Consider the following 17630-nt stretch of genomic DNA (forward strand, 5'->3'; position numbering starts at 1 on the left):
TGTAGATTTCTACTACTATAAGAAAATGTTTGCATATGTAACAGAGTATGATACCAAATGGTCTAAAATATTGGAAATCCACAATGAATAAAATTAGGAATTAATTTTCCAAGAATTTAGAGAACTTGCCAAAGAGATCTTTAAAAGTAAGACACATACTAAGATATATCTATCCAATGACATTGGCTCTCTTCTTAATGTCGAAACAGTAAATATTAGTAACTAGATAGTTACCCGTGGTATGCAACGCGAGGAGATACTTACGTAAATTATTGATGTGATTCTCCCAAAGAATCGACGCTCTAAGGTAGGTAGACTGATAATTCTAGAACTCCGAAGGCTCGCGAAGCTGGATGATAAGGCGTGAGATGAACTCGAAAATCCTTATGCCCCAAACTCTTTTAAAACAAACCAAACAAAGCAAGGCGGTGAAACTTTAGATAAAAGCTTCGCGGAGACAGATGACAAGGAGTGAGACGAATCCCGAAAATCCTTGTTCCCTAGACTCTCTTGTAACGGCTCTTCAATCCTCAACTAATGAATGGCAACATCAAGTGCGGCAGAATCACTTGATATACCGAAACTCTTTGATGTAACCCACCAACAAGAACTCTTTGATATAACCCACCAAGGAGAAAGAACAAGTTCCAAAAGGAACAAAAGAGTTTACCACTCTCAAATAAAATATAAAAAGTTTTTTATTCTCAAATGAGATTACATGCATTTATATAGGGATAAGAAACTTGGTAACAAAGCCAAGTATTTCTTTAAACTAAAAAGACAATAAATGTAGTAAGTTGAATGAAGACCCAACTCTTGGTACATGTTTCTTTATAAACGTTTTTGAAAATGCTCTTTTGAGAAACTATTCTCAATCTCACTCCTTCTTTTAAATATATATATATATATATATATATTTTTTGCTGAGCAACCCTTCCAGCTTCACCTACTGGAAATGTTTTAAGAGCATCTTTACTGGGAGATGTTTTATGGGTTAATCATGTAAATGGGCCCCAATTATTGAATAAAAAACCCATTAATGGGTCCAAACAATAGAGAATCGTTGCTGTGGGAAGCATTTGAAGCAACTCCTTAAGAACGCTACGTGGCGTTTTATCATTGGTCGGGTCGTAAATATAAAAGCGAATTTTTTTTTTCTTCACCATTTCTTTCTTCTTTCTTCCCGACTTTCTCTCTCTTCTCTGTCGAATGAAGGGGCGATTGTTTAAGCGATTGTTCTGAAATCGGAAAAAATCAATGGATTCACGTCGATGAGCGATTTGAAATAAAGCTTAGATCTTCATTTCTGCAGTTCCTCAGTCTGTTGTCTAATCAAAAATCGAAATTACCGTTTCTGTTGTATTTTGAATTATTCGTTTTTGTTTTCACCCTATTCGATTTGTTTGGATGCTGACACAATTAGGGAAAGCTATGAATTTTTATTTGCTTTTTAGATGTTCAAACGATGCTAAAGATTTGAAATATGTAGCTTTTGACTACTCTTATTGGATTGAATCGAGTCTCTGAAATTGATTACACGTAGTTTTTGTTTTTCATTTTTCTGATTGGAATTTTAAAATTCATGCTTTTGGATATCGTTTTCTATGCTTTGCTTTCTTCTTTCTGTAAGTGCATCAGAGCTCTGAGGGTGACAGGAGCTTGCGAAGTGTCTCAGAGTGCTGATATGCTGATGCGGCAGATGGGCTGACGTGGAAGAAGATTATGGACGCCGTGATAAGAAGCGTGAGAAGAAAGGAAGAAGAAGATCAAGATATACACGAAGATATTGAGGGTATATTTGATCGAGAGAGTTAAGGGAGGATATTTCTTAGGATAAGGAATATTTCCTTTTAGTTAGGGATTCACAAGATCTAGGTTAGAGATCGTGTGTAAAGGGTTTAAAAGAGACGAGGGCTAGCCGCAAAAAGAGTTAGCACTCGTGGGAAAAGTTTGAGAGATTTGTAAACCTTCGAGCAAACAAAAAGAGCTTTGAAGGTGAGTGTGTTTTACTCTTTTAGATCTACACAGGGTGTTGTGTTAGATAGACAAGAGAGTAGGCTTAGATTCATAACTTGTAAAAGGGAGTTTTTTATAAGTTTGAATAAAAGCGTTTGCTTGGCGCATTTCCAAGCAGTTTGAGTGATTTGCTGTCCTCTATACATTTACAATTGGTATCAGAGCGAGCACCTGATAAAAAGTTCTGATATCCTTTTTCAACAGGTGAGATCTTGCGGCAAGGGTATGGAGAAATCACTGGATTTTGTTGCGGTTCAATCACCATTGAAACTCGATCCTGAGTGCTTTGGTTTTTGGAAAGTGTCAATCAAGCAGGCCATCTCAAGCATTGACATGGAAGCTTGGTTTGCGGTGGAAGATGGTTGGTCACATCCGACGGAGAAAAATGAGAAGGGAGACATGGTGCCTAAGCACAGAAAGAAATGGACAGCCGAAGAAAAAGCGGAGTCCAAACATAACTCACAGGCTCTGTCAGTTATCTTCAAGTCGTTGCCTAGGGACATTTTCAATCAAGTTCAAGGGTGTGAAGCTGCCAAGGAAGCATGGGACATTCTGGTAATCACGTTTGAAGGCACAAGTAGGGTCAAACGTACAAGGCTGGACAACCTCGCTTCAGATTTTGAAAACTTGCACATGACAGAAACTGAGTCAGTTGCTGATTACAGCTGTCGTCTGAGTGGTATTGCACAAGAAGTTGTAGTTTTGGGTAAACGCTACAAGGACAAGAAGCTGGTGAAGAAATTCCTCAGGAGTCTGCCAGATAAGTTTCAACCACACAGGTCTGCTATTGATGTTTCACTGAATTCTGATGAGCTCAAGTACAATCAAGTGGTTGGGATGATGCAGGCATTTGAAATACAGCTGAAGAAGAAGGAAAAGATAAATGAGAAATCATTTGCTCTCAAAGCTATTGAGGAACAGAAGATTGCAGAGTCTCAGGAAGTTGCAGATGAAGAAAAAGTCGGCTTGTTGGTTAAGAAATACTTTTGCAAGATTGAAAAAGGTCAGCGGAAGGGAACATCATCGGTCTTGAAATCCGATACTGATAAGGAGATCAGGAAGGGTGACAAGAAAGAACGACAGTGTGCTGAATGTGAGGGTTTTGGACATTACAAGTCTGAATGTCCAAACAACAAACGGAAGAACTCTTTGCAATGCTATGGATGTAAGGGCTACGGTCACACTAAGTTTGATTGTCCTTCACGGGAAAACAAGCAGAAGTCCTACATCACTTGGAGTGAAAACGACTCAGATGAAGAGGTCGGCAAAGGAGAGGTTCTTAACAGCTTCCTTGCACTGCTGGGGGTCATTGAGGAAGATGAAGAAGATGTGGTGCTGGAAACCACGGACGTAGATGAGAAGGTAAATTCTGATTCAGAAGGAGAAGAGGCAGATCTGTCAGTAGAAGATCAGATAGAGCTTCTCATCAAGACGGTGGTTCAGAAGACTCAAGACAACACACAGTTAACTTCTGAGAGAGATACCTTACAGCTTCATGTTGCCATGATCTCTAAAGAATTAAGTGAAGAAAAGGCAAAGACTCTGCGACTTGAGAAGCAGTTAGATGAACAGCTGAAGAATATCAGGATGCTGAATAAAGGAACCAAAGATCTGGATACACTGCTGAGCACTGGAAGATCCAGCAATCTGAAGTGGGGTCTGGGTTACCAAGGAACAAACACCAACCCAACCACTAAATTCGTCAAAGAAGTGGATTCTGAACCAGAGCTGAAGGAGAGGAAGTTCTCTCAAACGACTAGAATGTGTGATCAGGTTCCTGTGAATCCAAATTCAAGAAACCCAAGGATGGTGGTGTTTCTTGAGGTAAATACTAGGCCACCATATGCCTCTAGTGGGTTTCGGCAGACGACTCAAAGACCTGTTCAGCGTAGTAGACGGAGAGGATGTTGGTATTGTGGGCATCTAACTCACTACAAAGCCCAATGTTATCAGTTCCAGAATCGTGTGTCTAACCTTATGCAACGTCGTGAGTTTTATCCAGCTGTAAGGAGAAACACACAGGGGTATGTCAGGAAAGATGATCTCTACTGTCATGTGGCGTTCACAGCAGAAAAAACAGAGGTTGATCAGGCCAAGTGGTATTTTGACAGTGGATGCTCCAGGCATATGACCGGTGCCCGTGATAATCTTTCACATCTAGAAGGTGTCGCTGGAGGAAGAGTTACTTTTGGTGATGGAGGAAAGGGTACAATCCGAGGAAAAGGCACAACTGGTGGTGATTCTCAACCACATCTTAAGGATGTCTTCCTGGTCGAAGGGTTGAAGGCTAATCTGATAAGTATCAGTCAGTTGTGTGATGAAGGTCTGGATGTCACATTCACCAAGAAGGGGTGTAAGGCTGTGGATCAACAAGGGTCAATACGACTTAGAGGCAGGAGATCTGGTAATAACTGTTACATGTGGAAATCATCAGTACAGTGCTTCAACATGACTGCTGAGTTGGATACAGAACTGTGGCACCAAAAGCTTGGTCATCTCAACATTCGCACAATGGTGAAATTGGCTAATCAAGAGGTTGTGCGTGGAATTCCTAAGCTGAAAGGTGATCCACATTTCATATGTGGTCCCTGCAACAAAGGCAAGCAAGTCAAGACGTCTCATGGGCCTGTGACAGATGTTCGCACTAGCCATGCACTTCAGTTGGTACATATGGATCTGATGGGTCCAATTCAAGTACAGAGCATTTCTGGGCGACGGTTCATCTTCGTCATGGTGGACGATTTCACTCGCTACACTTGGGTACGATTTCTTCGTGAAAAAGCTGATGCACTTGAATGCTTTCGCATTCTTGCCCTGCAGATTAAAAGTGAAAAATGTTCAATCCAAGCTATTAGGAGTGATCATGGAGGAGAATTTCAGAATGACAAGTTTGATCAATTCTGCGGAAATCAGGGCATTGTTCATCAGTACTCTGCTCCGAGAACCCCAGAGCAGAATGGTGTTGTTGAACGAAAGAACAGAACACTTCAAGAAATGGCGAGAGCTATGCTGCATGGGAATCAAGTGCCACACCGGTTTTGGGATGAAGCTGTCAACACTGCTTGCTATATTATCAATCGTGTGTATGTCCGACCAGGGACCAGCAAGACTCCCTATGAGTTATGGAAAGGAAAGCCCCCAACTGTAAGCTATTTTCATGTGTTTGGCTGTCTATGCTACATTCTGAATGACAAGGATCAGTTGGGTAAATTTGACTCGAAGAGTGATGAAGGGATCTTTCTTGGTTACTCCGGACACAGCACTGCTTTTCGTGTCTACAACAAATGCACAAGATCAGTTCAGGAAACAGTAAATGTTGTTTTTGATGATACTTCATTTCAACGAATTGATATGGTGCCGGTTCTCTCTGACAAGGATCTGGTAACTGATGATGAGAAGTCTGAGCAAGCCTCTGGGAGTGTTAGTGATCATGCCAGCCCTGGACTGTCAACAGACGAGCTTCCTCCATCTTCTCAGGTTCATCGGAATCACTCCTCAGGCGATGTTATCGGTGCGATTCAGGGGGGTAGAGTTACCAGGGGCAAACATATTGACTTTGCTCAACTGGCTTGAAGGAAACAGAAGACTGTAGTTCCAGATACTGTCTCTCAGGACTCTGAGATCGTTCAATTTGCCTGTTTTGTTTCCACTATGGAACCAAAGAATCACAAAGAGGCGCTTCGGGATGAGTTCTGGGTTGCTGCAATGCAAGATGAGCTGGAACAATTTGAGCGCAGCAATGTGTGGGAACTCACTAAACGGCCAGCTAATGTCAATATAGTGGGAACGTAGTGGATCTTCAAGAATAAGAGTGATGCTAGTGGATGCATTGTGAGAAATAAAGCAAGACTTGTGGCCCAAGGCTACTCTCAAGTCGAAGGAATTGACTTTGATGAAACCTTTGCTCCGGTAGCAAGGCTAGAATCCATCAGGTTCATGTTTGGTATGTCATGTGCTCTCAAGTTTACATTACATCAGATGGATGTTAAAAGTGCATTTCTGAATGGGATTCTACAAGAAGAAGTGTTTGTAGAACAACCAAAAGGCTTTGAGAACCCACAACATCCTGAGCATGTGTACCGTCTGAAGAAAGCATCATATGGTCTCAAGCAGGCTCCAAGAGCATGGTATGAGAGGTTAACTACGTTTCTTCTGGATCAAGGATATGTTCGTGGAAGTGTAGACAAGACACTGTTTGTTCTCAACAGCAACAATGCTTTGATGTTTGTTCAGATCTATGTGGACGACATTATTTTTGGTTCTACCTGTCAATATCTGGTGCAAAGGTTTGTGAAAAACATGTCACAAGAGTTTGAGATGAGTATGGTGGGAGAGCTGAAGTACTTCCTGGGTCTGCAGGTAGAACAATCAGCTGATGGGATCTTTGTGTCGCAAAGCACCTATGCCAAAGAATTGGTACAGCGGTTTGGTTTAGGGAAGCGTAAAGAAGCTAAGGTACCTATGGGAGTCAATGACAAGCTTTAAAAAGATGAGGAAGAAGAGGATGTAGATGAACGACTATACAGAGGTATGATTGGGAGCTTGCTCTACCTGACAGCAAGTAGGCCTGACATTTGTCTGTCAGTGGGGATTTGCGCACGATACCAGGCCAAGCCTAAGATATCTCACTTACTAGCAGTCAAGAAGATCATCAAATACGTCAAGGGGACAATGAACTTTGGTATTTTCTTCACCAAGGATACCAACACAAGTCTGAGCGGGTACTGCGATGCTGATTGGGCAGGTTCTGTGGATGATCGCCGAAGTACAAGTGGAGGATGCTTCTTTATGGGCAACAATCTAATTTCATGGCACAACAAGAAGCAGAACAATGTCTCACTGTCAACCGCTGAGGCAGAATACATTGCCTTGGGCAGCTGTTGTACACAGCTTCTGTGGATGCGTCAAATGTCCTCTGACTATGGTATGGACTCTGACACCTTGTTAATTCATTGTGATAATTTGAGTGCTATAAACATCTCTAAGAATCTTGTCCAGCATTCTAGAACAAAACACATAGATATTAGACACCACTTTGTTCGTGAACTTGTTGAGGCAAAACTGATTGAGATAGACCATGTGAGCACTGATTTATAATTGGCTGATTTGTTTACTAAGCCTCTGGATTTCAACAGATTCATAAATCTGAGGAAGTCTATTGGTGTCTGTGAACTCTAACTATTTCTCTGAGTTGTATTGGTCTAAGGCAGGAACTGGAGCTAGAACAGATCATAGAAATCCTGGAATATATAGGAGATCAACATCTGGAAGAGTGTGGGAAATAGCTGCTTGTCATGCCGGTCTGTCCATCCTGTTAAACGTTGTCATGATTAAGGAGGTCAAAGAGCTGTGAAGAGACATGCACAGTCATTCGAAGGTTTAATAACCTAAGAAATGATGAGTTCCGAATCAGTGGCTGACACAGTCAAATGATGTCACTGAAGGTCAAGATGCTGAAGCAGTCATCATAAGGCTGTTTGAAGAAAAAAAGAAAAATATATATATATATATATATATTGTGCTCTTCAAAGAGATGAACTCTAGCTGCCTTAACATGTTGGGATGGACTGGAGACTAAAGGCATGCCAGTGTGAAAGACTACCCACATGCAACAGTCCTCTGATCTTCGACAATTCAAGAGGTTGTGATAGTTTCTAGTGAAGGTTCTGAACAAGTGGCTGATACGACAAAGGTCTGGTTAGTGTTCTGACTTCTGCACTGTTTAATCTTTAACAAAAAAAAAAATTTTAATGCTCATGTGTGTTTAATTCTTGGTCAGGGTCCCTCATAAATCTGTCATTAGTGGTTGTGTGTATCTGTGTGTTTGATTCATGAATCCATTAATTTGGATTGAAAAAGAGGAAGAATGAGATTTATTAATGCAATAATATTAATTATGATTGATTGATTTAACGATTGAATGCAGTCAAATGAGGAAATAGATGCAGTGTACACTAATGTTTAATTAAGTGGTTTCAGGAAATCTTTAATGTTTTGGGCCGAGTTTGTGCAGCCCATTGAGACTCACGGAGGTGTATAAAAAGGAGCAGCTAGGGTTTTGGCGTTTTCCTCATCACCTTTGCGATTTCAATCCTGTGTCGATTAATCTTCTGCTCAAATCTGGTTTTTTTTTTCTCCATTCGATCAACGCTCTATCAACCATGAAGTCCATTTTTAGTGGTTTCCACTATGACTCCAGCTCAGATGAGGATCTTTACACTCCACCGTCTTCGTTGCCTCCGCCCACTCCACATGCTCCGATCGATCCCGCAACAGCCATGGTGGTTTACCAACCTCGGGAGGAGTCTGTCACCGCATCACCGACTCGGGTGGATCAAGTTCCCTCGCCTTCTCACGGGAACCAAGAGACCTGCGACTCCTCGTCTTCTCCGCCGAGAGAGGTGACTTCTCGATTTCCGGTGGTAGATCTTACCGGTGATGTGCCTGTACCTGTCCCACCGTCTCAAGGAATCTCATCCCGTTTACGCAAAAGACAGCCGCCTGCTGATCTAGACAGCCGTGACTCCAAGCGCACATCCCGGTGATCAAGGATCTGCATCGGATCTGCTGTAGCAACTGGTCTCCCACGGTGAACACGGGGTACATCTCGACGAATAGGGCTCTGGTGATCTACATGATCATGCATGGGATCTCGTTTGACTTAGAGATCATGTGTAAAGGGTTTAAAAGAGACGAGGGCTAGCCGCAAAAAGAGTTAGCACTCGTGGGAAAAGTTTGAGAGATTTGTAAACCTTCGAGCAAACAAAAAGAGCTTTGAAGGTGAGTGTGTTTTACTCTTTTAGATCTACACAGGGTGTTGTGTTAGATAGACAAGAGAGTATGCTTAGATTCATAACTTGTAAAAGGGAGTTTTTTATAAGTTTGAATAAAAGCGTTTGCTTGACGCATTTCCAAGCAGTTTGAGTGATTTGCTGTCCTCTATACCTTTACACTTTCTTATGCTGAGATCTAGAGTAACTCGTGTTCTACTGTCTTTAGATTGTTCACTTCTCTATCTCTACCGAGTTACTCAAAATTTGAATCAAAGTTATTAACTTTTCTATTGGGTTTTGAACAAACTTTGTAATGATGTTGTGAAAACTGCTCGTCTTTAGGATCAGAAGGGAATTATATAAATGAAACTGTTGAAGTCGTATCCAATGTGTTTTTATATGTGCTTCGTTCTAATTTTCGATTCTTGTGAATCTACATATTGCAATAGTCGTCTTTGGAGGCAGTTGTCTTCACCAACAGCAGAGACATTGTCTCTTTGATTCTTCTTGAACTTATTTAGGGAGAGAAAAAGAGAGGGTCTGATGTGTGTCTCAATCTCGCAAGTCTCTAGACTTAGATTCCATTCAATTGGAATTTCTTGCTGTGAACGTGTTCATGGCTGGCTCAAGAGAAGCTCAAGCCTGAAGCTGCTTGATGTTAGAGCTTCTTTGGTTGATGGTAAAAGCCAGATGGGTCAGATGAAACTTGAGTACAACTACACAAGGTAGTAGAAGCAACACCAAGAGCAGTGTGTTGGGAGGAACAATCCCTGTAACCAAGATTATAGATGAAGAGAGCTGGACCAAGATACAGCAGCAGCCTTTTGGAAATCTTCAGCAACGGCTTTCCCAAGACAAAGATCTGCCTAAACTCCTCATGGTTATAGTCGCTGATCTTGAGACAAGCGGCTTGAATAGAAAAAGAAGGAGCGGATAATTGAAATTGCAGCACAGGATTTAGCTGGTGGAGAGAACATCACATTTCAGACTCTCATCAACCCGGGGGATGTTCCTGTAACTAACACACATATCCACGGAATCAGGAATGATATGGTTTGTCGACCCGAGGTTCCAAGGTACACATTCTTTTCCACTTTACTACTCTTTGAATTTGTGTGATTGGATTATTTATGTTTGTGTGGCTTCCATTGGATCAAACTAATTAACGTTTTTGTGTTGTAGGATGGAAGAGCTGATACCGATATTTCTACGGTATGTTGAGAGTCGACATAAAAGCCTGGAGGCTATGTGATGTTAGTTGCACACAATGGAAAAACATTTGACTTCCTGTTTCTGATCAACGAGATTACCGTTGTTCTTTTGAGATTCCTCATAATTGGTTGTTACTCGACTCGCTCTCACTCGGTAGAGAGAACATGAAAATTATAGGAAACATACTAAAATACCTTTGCTTCTATCAAATAAAGCTTGTATGGTCTTGTTTTGTACCTCGATCTTAGTTGGTTAAACTGAATACTCTAAACTGAAATAGAACAAACATGGTTACCTTTTTTATGTGTGGAAACTTATAAACTAGAAATTGGTTCTTCATCCTTTTTTATGTGTAGAAACTTATAAACTAGAAATATTAATAAATACAAATTAAAATTTTATTATTTAAATGATTGAGAGCAACCATCTTTGGTTCTCTAGTGGAGCACTGATTTTGCTTAAGTTCTCTTAGGATTGCTTTAATTAATTTAGTATTAATTATATAATTAATTAATATGTAAGTAATTTAGGAGGGTTGCTCCACTAATGATGGTCTAAACACCCTTACATTAGCATCCATCGATAAGTTTTAATTGATGTTTTTTCATTTTTTTAATTATTTTTAATGCTAAAAGTTTCTAAAAAATTCATTAAGCTACCACCAATGGAGGTTCCCTTACCATACTGCTGGCTATATAGATTTGACAGATGTGTAATGTATTTTCAACTTGATGAGATGCCCAAATTGATTTAGTACTTGCACACTAAACTAAAGTTCTGCACAATAATAACTACAAACACAAACGTCTTTTTTTACAACCGTTAACTTTTCTAAAAGAAACATTTGATTAATATTTAAAAAATCCCAAAAATCATCAACGATCCAAAACAAATAACCGACAATCATCTTTGTTCATAAAATGGTGAATCGATTATTTTTTCGTTTACATATTTAATTGATTGTTTGTCAAAAAAAAAAAAACATATTTAATTGATTATGATTTTTAAAGAACTTGGGTTGGGAAACTTGTAAGTTTTGTTCTTTTTGTAATATTTTTGTTTTCTGTAGACCCTTTAAAATCTCCAATGACATGACGAAAAAGAACAAAACTGCAGCGGTAAATACCAATTCATGTAAAACCCCGTTAAAACTCATAATTATCTATTTTTCCTTTAAAAGGTATAAAAAAACCTCCAAAGTTAAAGATGTATACTTGATCCTAGTCTTGATCACATAGTCAGCTATTGATAAATGGGTTTGTTGAAATAGCTGACTATGTCTGTTGAGACTATGAAACCACTCGATCGTTAGAATTTTCTTATTTATTATATTCGTTTTAAACAGCGGGATTGGTAATTATGCTATTATAGCATTGCTATATCCCTAGATGACTAGATCTTGACACATAACACATTGAGTCGAAGTCGGACCAACACACCCCTAGATCTTGACCGAATGATCCAAAACTGAAACAAGTATTTATAGTCTAAGTGTTGCCTAGACTAGATTAGTAGATTACATAGGCCTGAAATAAATTGGTTAAAAATTGGTAAATAACAATACATACTATTCTTTCGATTCATAAATAATACTCCCTCCGTTTCAATATATAAGATGTTTTGGCCTTTTTTCTTTGTTTCAAAATATAAGATGTCTTGTAATTTTCCATGCAAATTTTAATATATATTTAATAATCTGTAATCATTATTTATGCAGTCTTTTTTACTATTGGTTGAATCTTTTTTAATTTAAATATATATAATACGTTTTAAAAGAAAAATAATTTATCTTAATATGTGTGCCTTACCTTAAACATCTTATATTTTGAAACGGCCGAAAGAGTACTTAATTGTTTTGAGATTTTACGGTGATTAAAAATCATACTATATCAATAGATCTCTTTTTACTCCATGTTCTACTCATTAATTAAGTATAGTATACTCCGTATACAATGACCTAAACTCAAAACATGTTTCCTAGTGTCAACCACTTTTCGAGATCTTCCCGTTTGCTGTCTGATTATTTCATTCACTACAATTAGGTACAAACCACAGATGAGGTGGCTCAGCCGCTAAATCCACATAAATTTTAGCTTAATTATTGGGAAAAATTTTCCTCTTAAAAGATTCATTAATTTTGATTCTTGTCTGTGGTAGATTGTAACATCCGCGAACCAATTTTTGTAAATTTGGTGTAGGTGTCGATCGACACCCTTGGTGGCATCGATCGACACCATGTTTTTCCGGTTTGGTCGGGTTTGATTTAATTGTCGATTGGTTCGGTTTGGTTCAATTAAAATCCCTAAATCGTGTGTAAAAGGGGAAAACGACCCTAGGTCGTGTTATTTTGTTGGTAGTCGCTGCTTTTGAGAGAAAGAGAAAGAGAGAAAAGAGAGAAAACGTTTCTGTGACTTTCTGGGTTTGTTCTTGGGGTTTTTGGAGAGATCTGAGGCTGTAGGAGGGTTAGCTGTTGCTGGAAACGAAGGGGGAGCTTCTGGAGGTGTTGTTTTCCATGTTTCTCAATCCAATCTTCCTGTTCTTGAGGTGAGTGCTTGACCATGGTTGATCTAAGCATGAGATCTCTCTTGTTTGTGTGCTTTCTTTGCTGTTTGTGTTGTTTTGTTGCTTGGGTTCGTTGTTTTTGTGATTCCCAGTGATTTCTGAGGTAATTGGGTGAGTTTGAGACGGATTCGAGATGATTGGGAAGGAGAGTTCGATGTTCGGTTTCGCGCAGATCGTGTCTGCAGAGGAGGCATCGATCGACACTAGGAAGCATCGGTCGACACCATTTGGAGTGGCATCGGTCAACACTGTTTAGCATCGGTCGACACCATTGTTTGTAGCATCGATCGACACCGTGAGGCATCGGTCGACACTGGTCTCAGTCGAGACTTGATTTCCTGGTTTGATGTATTGTTGTGTGTTGTTTGTTTTGCTTAAACTTGAGGGTCTCATATGCTTGTGTGTATAACCCAGTAGATGGGAGGACGGCCTCACTAAGTATTTATGATAATACTTACGCATCTCAATTGTTGTTTGTGGTGTGCAGGTATGTGACGTGGAATCATGGCGATGAGGAGGAGGATGAACTAGGGTCTCGTTTGTGTGTTGTTGGTCTTTGTTATATTGTTTAGGATGGAACCTTGGATAGAGATATGTTAGGTTGCTGGATAGAATGGATAGAAGTGTTATTGTATTGGTTTTGTATTATTGATATGTTTCCGCTGTGCATGTAATTGGATGTTGGTTTATTATTGGTTGGTTACCGTGTGTGGGTTGGTTTGTTTAATTAAGTAGTATGGGATACTTAATTATATCTTGTATTTAATTATTAAAAAGAAAAAAAAAAAAAGGGGTCGGGTTGTTTCATTTTGGTATCAGAGCCTTTACGGTTCTAGGATGGTTAAATGGATGGTTAGAGCGGTTAGGAATTTAATTGGGTGAATTATTTTCCTCTTTGCTTGATGCATGATGTTGTGTGATGGAATTGATTATGAGTAGTTAGTCAATTTGTTTGCGGTATGGAGTCCTAGTATCATCCTCTTCGAGCCTTCAATGAGATTCCACGGTAAGATGTGTACTCTATGTGCGGTTTTTGAATTGTGTGCTTAGCCTTCTGTTCTGGGTAGTGCAGATGGCTAGAGAGGGTGCTGTGGGTCGCGGTCGTGGTCGTGGGCGTGGTCGTGGTCGTGGTCGGGGACGAGGTCAGGTTCCTGAGGCCAGTGTGAGTGTAGCCCAGAGCATGGCCAGTGAGGAGGTGGCGGAGTCACAGGTTCATCCTAGTGTGTCTGGAGACCAGGCTGGTTTGGGTGACGGCAGGGCGGATGGGCCCGGTGTCGGTCACGGTGTTGCCCCGGGTGTGGGGGTTGCAGCGGGAGGTGCTCCAGGCAGGGAGGATGTCTTGATGGACTTGCTAGCTCAGGTTTTGCAGCGACTTCCAGCAGTTGTGCCGCCAGTGGTTGGTGGGCAGGATCCAGTAGTGCCGCCAGTGGTTGGTGGGCAGGGTCCAGTAGTGCCGCCAGTGGGTGGTGGGCAGGGTCCAATGGTGCAGCCTGTGGTGGGTTTGCAGGCAGGTGTGCAGCCGGGGGCCGAGGTAGTGGATGCACAGTATGTGCGGATGATGGAGCAGCTGCGGCATGTGGGAGCTGGGTATTTCTCAGGAAGTACCGATCCGAGTGTAGCGGATGAGTGGAAAGAGCGGATGGAGGATATTTTCCTTTCGCTTAGGTGTCCCGACCGGTACAGGGTGGATCTGGCAGTGTTTTACTTGTCAGGAGATGCTCGTGTGTGGTGGAGGTCGGTGACAGCACGGAGGGTGCAGCGGGGTATGTCTTGGGGAGATTTTGTGGGGGAGTTTAACTCCAAGTATTTTCCTCAAGAGGCTCTTGATCGTATGGAGGCACGGTTCTTGGGTTTGACTCAGGGGGACCGTACAGTGCGGGAACTGGATGCAGAGTTCAGTCGGCTTGTGGGGTATGCAGGCCGGGCTTGGGAGCCAGAGTCGGCTCAGGTGCGGAGGTTCTTGCTGGCTTTGCGAGATGATTTGAGGACACGGTGCAGAGTGAGGAGCTATGCCACGAGGGCGGAGCTGGTTGAGGTTGCAGCTGGGATAGAGGATGACTTGAGGTCACAGTTAGTGGTGGTCAGTCCAGCGGTTCGTTCAGAGGAGACATTGGAGCAGAGCATTCCAAACAAGGATAGGCAGTTGGAGCAAAGGTGTAAAAGGAAGCGGGAAGAGACGACAGTGGCGAACCAAGGTGGCCAGAGAGGTTATGGGAGCGAGAGCATGGATCACGTGTCGGCAAGCGGGACCAGGGGAGGTGATTCGCAGGAGTACCGTCGAGTGTGTTATCATTGCGGGGAGGAAGGGCATATCAGGCCTTTCTGTCCTCAGAGGAGGCAGATGATGGAGGTTGCAGCGCAGCCGAAGGGAGGACCGGGTGTCCATTCCGGCGCTTAGTTTTAGCTTATGTATTCTTTCTTTCATTATGTATTTTCATTTGGAGTTGTAAACGATTATTGCATTTGAGGTTCTAATAAAAGTTGGAGTTCTTTGGTTTTGGGATTTGTGAAAAATCACTGGAAAGGAAATAGCACGGGAGTCTATAAATGGAAAGTTTCCATAAATAGAAGATTGCTATAAATGGAAAGTTTCTAAAAATAGAAGTTTCCAGAAATGGAAAGTGTTGAGGTAGATCTAGTCGGGAGATACTCGTTGACATCGGACTTATTTGCTCAGGATAGTGTGAGCCCAACTCATGTGATACCGATAGCTCAATGGACTTTGTGGCCAGAGAGTGGGAGTGGTATGTTTGCTTCGGATGACGATCCGTGAGCGCGCTTTAGGGTGACGACCTTAGAGCGGGATTTTGAGACTCCCTGGATACCGTAGCTGTGAGCCGTGGCTCGGCAGTGAGCCGGTATGTCTCGAGGGTTGCGACCCGAGAGCGGGGGGAGTGGGCGTGTGAGACTCCCTGGATACCGTAGCTGTGAGCCGTGGCTCGGCAGTGAGCCGGTATGTCTCGAGGGTTGCGACCTGAGAGCGGGGGGAGTGGGCGTGTGAGACTCCCTGGATACCGTAGCTGTAGGCTGTGGCCTGGCAGTGAGCCGGTATGACTCGAAGGTTGCGACCTGAGAGCGGGGGGAGTGTGTGTGTGAGTGACTTCCTGGATGCCGGCATGATTCGTTGGTTGCGACCACGGACGGGGGAAGCACTGAGTTGTGAGCAAATAATGTCTTTGATGTGAGTATATTGACTAGAGGGAGACCTCGTGGTTCAGTCGGAGGTGTGCGGGCTGTTGCGACAGTGCACGGGAAACCTTGCCTGACGGTATTTAGTCCGGTCGGGGACGTGCGGGCCGTGTTGACGGTGGCACGGAGGTCTTTGACAGTTGGACGGTTTTGCGGGATTCGAGGACGAATCCTTATTGGTGGGGGAGAATTGTAACATCCGCGAACCAATTTTTGTAAATTTGGTGTGGGTGTCGATCGACACCCTTGGTGGCATCGATCGACACCATGTTTTTCCGGTTTGGTCGGGTTAGATTTAATTGTCGATTGGTTCGGTTTGGTTCAATTAAAATCCCTAAATCGTGTGTAAAAGGGGAAAACGACCCTAGGTCGTGTTATTTTGTTGGTAGTCGCCGCTTTTGAGAGAAAGAGAAAGAGAGAAAAGAGAGAAAACGTTTATGTGACTTTCTGGGTTTGTTCTTGGGGTTTTTGGAGAGATCTGAGGCTGTAGGAGGGTTAGCTGTTGCTGGAAACGAAGGGGGAGCTTCTGGAGGTGTTGTTTTCCACGTTTCTCAATCCAATCTTCCTGTTCTTGAGGTGAGTGCTTGACCATGGTTGATCTAAGCATGAGATCTCTCTTGTTTGTGTGCTTTCTTTGCTGTTTGTGTTGTTTTGTTGCTTGGGTTCGTTGTTTTTGTGATTCCCAGTGATTTCTGAGGTAATTGGGTGAGTTTGAGACGGATACGAGATGATTGGGAAGGAGAGTTCGATGTTCGGTTTCGCGCAGATCGTGTCTGCAGAGGAGGCATCGATCGACACTAGGAAGCATCGGTCGACACCATTTGGAGTGGCATCGGTCGACACTGTTTAGCATCGGTCGACACCATTGTTTGTAGCATCGATCGACACCGTGAGGCATCGGTCGACACTGGTCTCAGTCGAGACTTGATTTCCTGGTTTGATGTATTGTTGTGTGTTGTTTGTTTTGCTTAAACTTGAGGGTCTCATATGCTTGTGTGTATAACCCAGTAGATGGGAGGACGGCCTCACTAAGTATTTATGATAATACTTACGCATCTCAATTGTTGTTTGTGGTGTGCAGGTATGTGACGTGGAATCATGGCGATGAGGAGGAGGATGAACTAGGGTCTCGTTTGTGTGTTGTTGGTCTTTGTTATATTGTTTAGGACGGAACCTTGGATAGAGATATGTTAGGTTGCTGGATAGAATGGATAGAAGTGTTATTGTATTGGTTTTGTATTATTGATATGTTTCCGCTGTGCATGTAATTGGATGTTGGTTTATTATTGGTTGGTTACCGTGTGTGGGTTGGTTTGTTTAATTAAGTAGTATGGGATACTTAATTATATCTTGTATTTAATTATTAAAAAGAAAAAAAAAAAAAAAAAAAAAAAAAAAAGGGTCGGGTTGTTTCATAGATGGATCAAAAATGAGTGAAAGGTAGGTGCAATATCGATTTTGGAAACTTCGGACCCCTCAGGCCCTCTGCCGAAGTCAAATGATTCTGCTAAGCCATTGCTTTTCTTGCTCATCATTATAGACCAACCACTTCGAGAAACCATTTGATAACAGATATAATATCCACTAATATCCAAATACCACCTCAACAAACTTAAATCGAAATAATATTCTTATGAAAAAGCCACAAATATTTGCTATATACTTTTAATAAAATCTTAATTATTTCGTTTGGATTTGTGTATATGGTGTTCTTTTATTATTATTTTTAGGGCTAGTAATATAGCCACCACATAAACAACCATACACAATGTACATTGTTATTCTGTCGTTATGTTCGAAATATACATCTCATTGACACACAAAAGATAAAGAGTAGAAGTAACATTTGAAATTTGGTTTGATGTTCTCGACCGCTAA

At 41.8% G+C, this 17630-nt stretch overlaps 1 protein-coding gene and 2 pseudogenes across 2 annotated transcripts; all 3 read left to right on the plus strand.

Moving 5' to 3' along the window:
- The first annotated feature begins 2241 nt into the window (after positions 1 to 2241).
- Positions 2242 to 5589, plus strand: LOC147943391 (uncharacterized). The gene has a single exon (XM_087512226.1). The coding sequence runs from the start codon at positions 2242 to 2244 to the stop codon at positions 5587 to 5589; it is 3348 nt and encodes a 1115-aa protein (XP_087368352.1).
- Positions 5590 to 6546: 957 nt separating this feature from the next.
- Positions 6547 to 7369, plus strand: LOC147943392 (secreted RxLR effector protein 161 pseudogene; annotated as a pseudogene).
- Positions 7370 to 9308: 1939 nt separating this feature from the next.
- Positions 9309 to 10249, plus strand: LOC104789007 (exonuclease DPD1, chloroplastic/mitochondrial pseudogene; annotated as a pseudogene). The gene is made up of 2 exons (XR_015598041.1): positions 9309 to 9865; positions 9972 to 10249. The product of XR_015598041.1 is annotated as an exonuclease DPD1, chloroplastic/mitochondrial pseudogene (transcript).
- The last annotated feature ends 7381 nt before the right edge of the window (positions 10250 to 17630 follow it).

This window comes from Camelina sativa, chromosome 5, assembly GCF_030686135.1.
Source record: "Camelina sativa cultivar CO46 ecotype springtype chromosome 5, ASM3068613v1".
NCBI classification, from domain to species: Eukaryota; Viridiplantae; Streptophyta; class Magnoliopsida; order Brassicales; family Brassicaceae; genus Camelina; species Camelina sativa.